Raw genomic sequence first — 10,573 nt, 5'->3', positions numbered from 1 at the left:
GCATTAGGCTCAAAACCAAAGCCCATGATGTGCAGGGCTGCAGTTCACCACCCTCAAAAACAGGTTTTCACCAGGTCCCTGTGAAATGTTATCCTTCTGAGAGGCCCTTGCTGCAATGCCGAGTTTGAGGAAGGCAAGTGGAGCGGCTGGTGTCCAGAGTAGATAGCTGGAGTGGGCTTGCCACTCTGTAGATTACAGCTCTTTGGTGGTGACTCTGGACTGCTCGGTGGAGAGCAGAGACCCCCCGAGCGTGCAGACACGGCAGAGCTGGAAGAGGTTTAGTTGTTATAGCTGCAGCATTTCACACGTCCCGGGCAGGACGCCACAGCCAGACAGCCTCTCTTGGGGCTGCACGGCGAGAAACGTTGCCTGTGAGCAGTGTCTGCCTGTGGTTTGGAAAACCTTCTTCTAGGAGCTGAAGTCAGCCCAGCAGAGAGCAACCTACGTGTCAACCTCACGTGATGGAAGTCCTATATCCAAGGCTATCAGCATTATAACGCAGGGCCATAGCTGAGACCTTGTCACCCTCACCAAGAAACGGGAAGCCAGCAGCTTCTACCACCGGCTACACAATCATTTACATGGCGTTACTGAAGGACTCCTGGGAGAAGTCACACTGTGAGGGACTGCCCAGATGAAGCAGAGTCTCAGCTGGGGTGTTCTTAGTTCATCTGTTTCTGAGCAAAGCACGAGGCACTTGGAAAAACAAATCCCAAGTCACTTTTATAGAAGTAATTTTTAAACTGCACGTAGCCTCTGGTTAGGTGTACAACCACATTCAAAGTTAAAGACCTCAATTCGGTTTAGTTCTGTTTGTTTTTTAAAATGACCGCAACAATTCAAACTAAGTCTCAGCTGACATGAACCATCAAGGAGCAGCCAGGGACGCTCAAAAGACCAAGAGGCTTTGAAAAATAACCTGGCAAAACCAAGTCAGAAATCTCATCTAGGAATCAGTGGTAGGCTGAAGCCTATACCCCCACCACACACCACAAACACATTTCTCTTCCCCGCACTGAGTCATGACCATGTTAGTCAAAATCTGAGCACAACAAGCAGAAACCGCTAGTGAAATCGCAAGAACACTTGAAATAAAAAAAAAAACAACCAAGCAACAGGTATGGGACAGATTATGTCGCAGCAGAAAAATGTTTGCACTCCCCAAAAACCAGCATCAGGACATCAGGTACAAGAGCTGGCGAGAAGCTGGCGGCAGCGATGGGTGTTGGTTACAGCTGTGAGGCCAGTTAGGAACTGGGTCAAGTGGAAAGGGAAAAACAACTCAAGCTAGCACTATTGCTTTGAGTGCCAAGAAGCGGAAAGCATCACTGCTGTCTAGTCTACAGGGAGCTACTGCCACTATGTGATGCACATCGTCAGCGGCAGAGAGAGCGACTCACAATTAATCATCATTAAGAGTGCGGCCTCTCAGCACTAACCGTGACGCAACAGCAAGATGGTTTCTAGCCCAGGGAGGGTCTCCATGAGAAGCCAGAGACACCATCCCATCACACATTTCTTGGCACCAGAATAACCAGGTATCTAGGAGCATCTCTTGGTTTTTTTGTAGCGAAAGGGAAACGAAAACAAAAAAAAGTGCTCTAGGATAGTCAGCACAGCTTTGCTGAGAGACCAAGTCGGGTATTAATACGACACACGACAAAGAGACTTGGCTTAAAGGAACCACAAAGAGAAGGAACAAAAAAAACTCAGAAAGAGATAAAGATGGTGTTGCTACAAAGAGGAGAGAGGTCTGACTGCAGCCAGACAGCAGCAAGCTAAATGGTGACCAACAGCAGAGGAAGTCGTCAAATGTGAAAGGCAAAGCCAGGTACTAGAGTATTTCCAACCTAAGCACCCACAACCAGCCCATCAGTGTGCCATAAGCCTGGGCCTAAGAAATGGAGAGCCTGCAGAAGAACCTCTCACCAGGCCAAGTTCAGATGCTGCCTCAGGTTCAGCAGCGGCACCGGGGCACGATGGGTTAGGCCGGGCAGCCTGGCAAGTCCAGCACCAGAGGCTTCAGAAAGGAAGCCTGCCCACCGAGTTAAAGTGTCTCTGCAGTTGCAGCAAGGTAAGGACTGCAGGCTGGGGTAATATCCGTCACTAGGATAACGAGCAGAGTTGAAAATCAACAGATGAGCTTTCAGGCACGTGCGCTGTTCCCCAGAACTGAAACAGAAGCCCCAGATTTGCAAGTTAAATACTTCTGCTTAGTGCAGTCCTCTGCTGCTGTCTGCCTAGAAGAAAGGCTTTGGTACGCAGAGCTCCCTCTGCTTTTTTCAACGACATGAGTTGACCTAATAAAAATATCTCCTCCATCTCTAAACCTCGTGTTGCCCGTTTTCTTAGGCCACCATGGCTCCAGCACCGCCTCTACACATTGTGTACCTTCACCAAAAGGTAACGACACGCGTTGCCAACCAGCTCCAAAGCCACCTGCACGTTCACTGCCACAGTCGTCTTCTGCAGCGCAAGGGACACCTGCCCCCCTGCTCTGCCTTGATTTCAGACCTCACGTTCCAGCTGCAAATCAAGCCTGCAAATGCAAAAAATCCTTAAAGCTCTGGGCTACTGCACAGAGGTCACACACCATCTTCCTTTCTTCAGTGGCACACAAGCTCTCTTGCTGCTTGAAGCCTTGGCACAGGCTAACCTCCATTTTAAGGGCAAACTTCATCACAATCTATTCATCTTTCATTGACCCTTCCAAAAAAAAAGAAAAAAATTCACAAACAGCAGTAAAATACACGTTGGGTCTGAGCTCCCCTGAGCCCTCCTCAGAGCTACTGACCTAAAATTCATTTGGTGCAGAATTATAATTCCTCCCGTGCAGCCAGACTGAACCTGAAGTCTCCTAACGGTACACCAGAGGATGCAAAGCATGCGGTCCCGCTACACAGCCTCACCAGTTAAAAGTACACGCTCAGAAACACTTATAGGCAGATGGTTTGAACGCCAAAAGCTTAGCAGCACTTGAGTCCCTGGGCCTGATACATACCGCAGCAGGGACACATTAGTCCATCTTACTTGGAGGTTACTCATCCACAGATCCTTTGCTGGCCACTTTTGGGCCTGAAAGTAAAATAATGTTCTTAGTAATCCTTAAAGAAACACTACTGCTCCCTTCTGACCGGCTCAGACCTTACAAAGTTAGTACTGACCCTAACCCGCAACCTGATCTTGGCACGTGCAACCTGCAAGGGTGAGCACAGTTCACACTGATGTTCTCAAGACACTTCCAAAATTTCGAAGTGCTCATTTAGATCAGTGTTAGGTGGAGGGGTCAGTAAATACTATTATTTTTGAGCCTTAGTGACAGAGCCCTCCTAGATGGAGAAAAAGGGGGATTTGTGATTTAACACAAAAACTGACAGCCCAACCGGGCAGCACCCATGGGTGTTTCTTGCAGGCTAACATGACCTGCTTCTACCAATACAGTGGTAGACGACCTCATATTTGTCGGTCCTGTCCCTCTAACTGCTGTGAGAGCTGGATGCACCTATTTCTCAGGGCTGTGAGATGCTTCTACAGTGCAGCCGCTAACATAGGCAATGTCAAGTTTTCTACTCGTCCCACTCACAAAGACAAGCGTTTGAGAGCCTTGTGCTAAGAGCGGCATGCACCATGAAGGACCAAGCTCCTCCAACTCCCATCATTAGTGCGTGACAGGACCTACCTCACCAGGTCTCCTGCGGGGTTGTATGATGTGTATGGCTGGGACCGAGTCTGTGGGCAATAAATACATCAATGAGCTTGTGGAGGTGGAAGAGACCTTTTTAATAAACAGGATTCGAATAAAATAAAAAAAAATCCCTCTGAACTGCCACTGCGAGAAGAGTTCAGATAACTAGCACAGAAGATGATGCTGTATGTGCACGATGGAGGGAGAAGGGCAGAAAAGAACAAGCTGTCACCAACTTGATGAGCTTCCTCAGTAAATCAGCAGAAACCAGCTCAGCAAAACTCTCCAGATAAAATATTGGTGGATCCATGAGAAACAACTCAAATCAAAATAAAGAGAAATCCCTACATCGGAAGGCGCTACATTAGAATAACCAGCGAAATACTGAGTGCCGCTGGAGCCGCAGCAATGGCAAGGAGACAGGTAAGATCTGCCAGTCGTTCCTGGGGTCAGGAATAGCCACACAGTGAGGGACTCACTCAGTCCTTTCACAGGCAGTGTGTGGGTGTGTGTGTGCTAGAGGGGGTGTTGGTGGCAGGGAGGTCAGGCTATCGAACGAGGTGGTGGTGTAGAGTGGCAGCAACGGAGGGTGAAGGGCAGCACTCAACGATGTCAACTCCATCTTGCTCTGGTGGCTAGTGCAAATAGTCGTCTACTCTGGCAAAGGAGCAGGAGCCCAAGCCCACGCGAGCCATGAGCCGCAAACACTCCGAGGCCTGGCCCAGGGCAAGCATCAGCGGGGGCTGCTTTGGCAGGTTCTGAGATTCTGTGGGGGCAAAAAAAGAAATCTGTTTAGAAGAGGTGTCCAGGCTGCGTGGCGGCTCACCTGCACTCGGGTCCCTCTCAGTCCCACCTGGGCACCAAGCCCAGCATCCCTGACAGAAGGTGCTGGCTCTGGAAGGAAGCTACTCCTGAGTACCGCTGGCTCTGCACCGCGGCTCCTCCGCACACCTCACCACCCATGTCACGTCCCACGTGGGGCCACAGCTCAACAGGGCCTTTGAGAAAGTGCTGCTGTGGTGGCCAGAGCAAGAAAAAGGCAGTGGATCTCCTGCTGCCTCAGTGTCTGCCAGAAAACCATCAAAGCATGAGAGATCAAAGCATGGAACAATAAGGAAAGGCAGGAGAAACTGGCACCTCTCCATCTCTCCCACTTGTGCCAGTCTACACAGTAGTCCAAGTCCTAGACAAACTCACTCGCTGGTCACTGCTTCTTTTCAACTTCATGTCTGCTATGTATGCAAGAGAGAATCCTCAGCTGAGCTAGACAGGGTGTCTTGCAACCTGTGTGACGAAGCATGTCCAGACACCATCTTTCAACTCTCCTTGGTGACACTCCTCAGCAACTTGTCCGTGCTGCTCAAGCACTGGACAAACAACGGCTAGAACTGAGCCACCCCGCTGGACACCTGCCCATGCTGACTGCCAGGGGAAGGGACGCTCCCTCCCAAACCATAGAATTTCTGTTCCTTTACTCAGACAGAACAGGAGCCCTCAGGGGTTTGTCCATCAAGCTGTTCCTTCCCCCAGAAGACAATCTCTGAATCTCCTTCTGGCACACTCAACATGAGGTGCACAGACCCACTAGGAAATACGTCTGGGCACAGTGAGCTAGACCGTGCACAGGAGCCAAGCATGGGTTTCCGAGACAAAGCAGCTATCCAGCGGACAGTGTTTGGCCGGCTGCGGATGGACTGAGCTAACCCAGGCTGGGGAGTGTCCTGTGAAGTTACCTGAGCAATGACACAGCGTGCGCATGGTCTGGCGACAGGATCAGGGGCCTGGCCTAGAATGAATCAATCCCTTTCTTGCAGACCGGTGGCAGGCCATAACCTCATTATCACTATACCCATTTCTCCACCATGGGATTTTCTGTAGCTGAAGATGCCAGGAAGGTCAGCAACGACATGGCAACTCATTGATTGCAAGCACAAGACCTCCATCAGGGAAGGCTACTGCATTTACTACACCGAGTTCAAGACAGGAGAGTAAACGACAACAAGCTGTTGGGCCAAGGAACATGCTTGTCTAAGGAAAATGGAAGAGCAGGCATAAACATTCAGCTCTGAGGACACAGAGGAGGGCAAGAGACTGCTCATACCTGGATCCAACCATGATCCATCCTGCTGACACAAAGAGCAAAGCTCATCAGAAAAAGGGGAGTTGTCTTGCTAGCTGAAGAAAACCAACCTATAACCAGAGCTCTGCACGAAGCGGGGTCCTCTCACCACAGTTAAGACCAGAAGGGAAAGAGCAACAGGGCTGGACCATTACCACAGCCCCGATTCGAACACTGGCCTGCAGGCAGCCAGGCTCTCTGGGCTCTAGCAGGCATAGCACACGATGGGAACATGCAGAGGCAACACTCGAAGGGAAGACAAACCCTGCCTGCATTTAACTCGGCATGTTCAGCATGAGCTCAAAGGTAACTGGAATTACAGCTCCCCTCTGCTTTAGAGCCAACACTACAGAAACCTGCTTCACCTATGAGCTGCTGCAACAGAGCAACTGCATTCCCCACCAGAAAGTAGGATGATGCCAAGACAAAACTCTGCCCAACCCAAACAGCATGGAAAAGAGCCCTGGTAACGCCAGCAAAATGATTCAGGTGGGTTCAGAGCAAGAAGGAAGAGCGGCAGGAAATGCATCAAAGAGATCTTGGCTTCTTCAGTAAGCAGGGGAGGAAAATCCTAAGGAGCATCTTGGAAGCAGCACTGAGGAAGACCCAAGGAAGGGAGCCAAAAGAAGATCAGATCAGGAGGATCCGTTCTCTGCAGGCTTCCCTCCCACCTCCCTTCCTGCATCACTGCCCTGTCAGTCCCCAGCAACAGAAAGAGAGGCAAAAGCTAAACACAAGTATTTCTGAACTTTTCCTAACACTCACAGGCTTGCCCACCGCAGGACAGCCCTTGAGAGCAGGTATGTCCAGTGGGCAGCACTCACTTAGGACCCAGGCCTTACCCAATATAGCACTATTAAGAGCAGCACACACAGGTTCCCTCTGGATCGGGTCCAGCTGTTGACCAACGGGGCAGTTCCAAGGGTCTGAGTAAGCTAACAAGCTAAACGCATCCTGTGTGAGAGAACAGAAAGGCACAGTAAGGTCATGCATGGCTGCAAACACACAGGAAAACCGCCAAGTCCATCAGCCGGGGCACCTCCTGCCATCGCCAAGGTGACAGGTGCCTACCTCCTGAAAAGAAATGGCCCTTTTCTTCTTGGCAGCAAGGGACCACACTGGGCCATCAAGATAGTGGATTAAAGAGGGTGCCCCCTCCACCTGGCACGGGAGCCAGCACGGGAAGGCAGGTACAGTGTCACCTGGAGAGAAGAAGAGCGAAGGCAGGCAGGAGCTGTATTTCTTGTCTCCTGTGCCGAGACCTGGGTCTAGATGCTCTACGTTCACTGAGTTTTGACCTCTGATCCCCATGCAGGCTCCCTCTTCCTCCCCAGGTGCAGAAGTGGGGGCCACCCAGAGCTCTGCAAGAGAACCCATAACCCCAGTCCTGGCCCGGAGAACTGCTGCGATGCAGCACAAGGCCCAGGCTTACCTGAAGCATCTTTTTGTGCATTGTGTTCTTCCCATATTCTCTGCAAAGCTGCTCGCTCAGCATCTGCAGCTCCCGTCCAAACTGGATCATTCGCTCCGTGGCAGCATGGTTCCCTCCACAGAGCTGCCTCTGGGGGCAGCTGTCTTCTAGAGGAAAGGCAGTGGAGAAGTAACAATCGTCTCTCATTCCCCGGCACTGCCCACTCTGTGTCATACCACCCATAAACTCCTTCCCCTTCTGGAGCAGGTAGCTGCTCCCTGCTCTAAGTTTATCCCAGTGGAAGCTTTTTCTGATCCCTGCGGTACAACAGCCAGTAGTCGTTTTTTCACAGCACCTGTTAGGTACAGGGCAAACTTGAGCTCAGTTTGTTTAATGCCTGAGGACTACCGACAAATCAAGTATTCTGAGAAAATCATGGGAGCTTGCAACTCCAGCTGTGTTACCCTTTCACGTGTACGATACAGCATACACAACACGGAAACCCCTGGTCTGATAAACCCCAGACTCAGAAAACTTTCAGTCAGAGATGCCAACACCACCCACTTACCAGTACTAGGTGGCCACAAGACCCATTCTAACTGGAGGAATCCCCAGTTTCAGAGGTAGCGTAGCTAATTCATCCTCTCCCTCCTGGCTAAAGCACCCACAAACAAGACAGTTGTAGCTGACCACACTGTGCTGAGGACACTTTGTGGCTGGGCATCAGCCAGCCTTTCACAGCTCAGTTTGGTTCCTCAGCTGGAAGAAGTGCCAGGACTTCTCTGAGCTGGAATTCATGACCAGCACTGAACAAACCTTTGACTCCTATTGCTTTCTCTGCTCCACAACATCAACAGCACTTCTGCGAGACTATGAAAAGCCAGACCTGGTTTTAGGTCCAGGACAGACTCATTTTCCCCGTGAAAATGGGCATCTGGAGAACTTCATTCGCTGGGGTGGGGAAAGAAACCCAAAGTACATGTTTCTTCCCCACAATCCAATCACAATTTTAACTCTCGTACCAGCTCTTTCTATTTCCCTTTACCCCTCCTGCCTCTGAGGCCCTACCCATGCTGGATTCATCCGTCTGCAGGATCTCTTCATGTTTGTAGGTGCCATTCATTATCCTGGTGGATGAATTTTCCAGGACTCCGTTGGGGTAATGCTCAGCCTCCATTTCCATCTCGCTGTCACTGAGGCGAAAGGAGGAAAGAAAGGCCAGATGTCTAAATTAGAAAGGGAAGAAATGACGATCTCAGATGCCAAATGATGCCCAGCAATGGCCAGTAAACCAGGAAAGGTGCCAGCTGGACTACAGGGAGCCAGATGGTCTAATTCAGTGTAGCAAAAATTATTGCAGGCTTCTGAAGGCAACTTGATGAAACAGGTTTCTGTTCTGAAAATGCCTGTCATAATTACAGGTGCAGAGTGCTTATCATTTTCCCTTCAAGCAGCAGTCATCTCTGGGACAGCGAACAGCAGCCAGCCAACAGATAACATACTAACACACTAAACAGGAGGGAAATCTTGGCTATGGTAAGCCATCAACCCTTGCAAAAAGTGCAATATAGAACACAAGGGCTCTAGGCTTAAATGTTCAAGACAGCGGTCTGAATGAGATTGCTGATTAACTGAAATGATGAGAACATCTTGCTGGGACTTGGGCTCTACATTTCAAAAAAGAATCATAAATCAGCATTATCAAATGATTCTGGTAAATTGAGTCTGAACAAGTGTTTCTCACTCAGTTACGTGCTGTATGGCTCTCAAGAGGTCACGACAGAGACTACAAACTGTCCTGCAAACTGTGCTCAGCAGAGTACTCAGAGGATGAGTGCCAGCTGCAATTAGCAAGAGATTCTACTAATCACAAGGATATCCTCTGCTCCAGCAGGGCCTCAGACAGCTCTGCAACACCAACCTGGAAAGCGAGCCCAAAGGAAGCTCAGTTCTCACCATGGCTCGATATGCTCCACACTCCAGTAAATGGAGCAGTAACTATCCCCCTCTCCTGCACTGCCTATGGCTTCCTGGAGAAGGGAGGCTTTCTAAAGGCCTGACTTGCTGTCGCAAGTATGAAACAAATCACTGTTGATTCAGAGGCTCATCTGGAAGGAACTGGGCAACAGGTAGAGGTAGCCCAAGAAAAATACTCAAGAGGGCAATGCACCAACCCAGTAATCACTTGAGCTGCTGCCTCACCCACCAAAGGGCAGGCAAGCTGCTTAGCAGCAGTAATCGACTGGCTGAGGCAGCAGTAACAAAAACAGGCTCAGTGGGAGAGCATCCATGCAAACTGTCACGCTGGGCTCTGACGACATCAGTTTAATGGGACAGCTTGGTGTTTGAAACAAGAGCATCATAATATTCCGTATGAGATGAGCCACCAAGCCTGAGCCAGAGCAGGGGAACTGGAACAGGCTTGTGTCTGCTGGGAATAGTAGTGACCTTGTAGATACGAGGAGTTATTTTGTTGTTCAAAAGAGCAGAAAGATGCCCTTCTAAGCAGGCTGAGCCCTCTCCCACCATCTCACCCTCCTCAGGCATCTACAAAGGAAAAAAAAATACCTGGTTTCTTGGTTACTCGTACTACTATGCTGCTGAGATTTGGTAGAATCTGTAGAATTGGACTCAGAGTAGTTCACAGATGAGGGGGAGGAGGAGGAGGAAGACGAAGATGATGAACTCAGTGTTGGGTATTTACTGTGACTCTGTTTGCTTTTTGTGGACATGACTCCATTGCTACAAGTTGGACTATCTGCTCCTGAAAGTCAAGAAGAAAGGGAAAAATGAGACCAGACTGACAATATCACTCTATTGTGAAGTCAACAATTTAGCAAGAGAGCAGACCCCAAAGGAAGAAAGCAAAATAAGACTGCAGATCTCAAATTATGATTCATCATTCTTAAATTAAATGGGGTTTAGAGAAAACACAAATGAATATGGAAGGAACCCCACTGCTCACCAGCAACATCTGAGCTTAAGGAAGCTCTAAAAATGGGCTGTAAATAAGATACCGGCAGAAACAGCTCACACAAGTACAGAAATTATTGTTGAAATATGAAGCATGGATCGTTTGTAAAGAAGGTTACAAACTCTCTTCTCACAAACCCAAATATTTCTCATAAACCCTCTATCCAGGAAAACTACGAAAGCAATGATGAAAACTGGGCCACAAGGAGAACTCTTTGCAAGCAGAACTTCCCAGGCTTTCCACAACCTATCTTACATTAGGGATATACTTGATTCACACAACATTCAGCAAGTAGCAACAATCCTCTTAAAAATCACAAGCTAACCTTCCTCGTTTAGGAGAACAGACATCACTGAAAGGAGAGTCAGGCTTGAAATCCCATCT

General features: G+C 49.3%; 1 protein-coding gene across 2 annotated transcripts in view; it reads right to left on the bottom strand.

Annotated features, from left to right (window-relative positions):
* Positions 1-3,756: 3,756 nt before the first annotated feature.
* Positions 3,757-10,573, bottom strand: part of RANBP10 (RAN binding protein 10) — an 81,620-nt gene continuing 74,803 nt past the window's right edge. The window contains exons 10-14 of one of the 2 annotated variants that reach the window (XM_050903734.1): positions 9,784-9,979; positions 8,284-8,408; positions 7,237-7,382; positions 6,647-6,758; positions 3,757-4,451 (exon numbers count right to left, since the gene is read on the bottom strand). In XM_050903734.1, the coding sequence (XP_050759691.1) occupies positions 4,321-4,451; positions 6,647-6,758; positions 7,237-7,382; positions 8,284-8,408; positions 9,784-9,979 (710 nt within the window). In that variant the 3' untranslated portion in view covers positions 3,757-4,320. The remainder of the gene's footprint in view (positions 4,452-6,646; positions 6,759-7,236; positions 7,383-8,283; positions 8,409-9,783; positions 9,980-10,573) is intronic. The other variant, XM_050903733.1, reaches the window with a different exon arrangement.

Source organism: Gymnogyps californianus, chromosome 12 (genome assembly GCF_018139145.2).
Source record: "Gymnogyps californianus isolate 813 chromosome 12, ASM1813914v2, whole genome shotgun sequence".
Lineage (NCBI taxonomy): Eukaryota > Metazoa > Chordata > Aves > Accipitriformes > Cathartidae > Gymnogyps > Gymnogyps californianus.
Note: the sequence above shows the minus strand (reverse complement) of the source record. Positions and strands in the feature narration are given on the sequence as shown.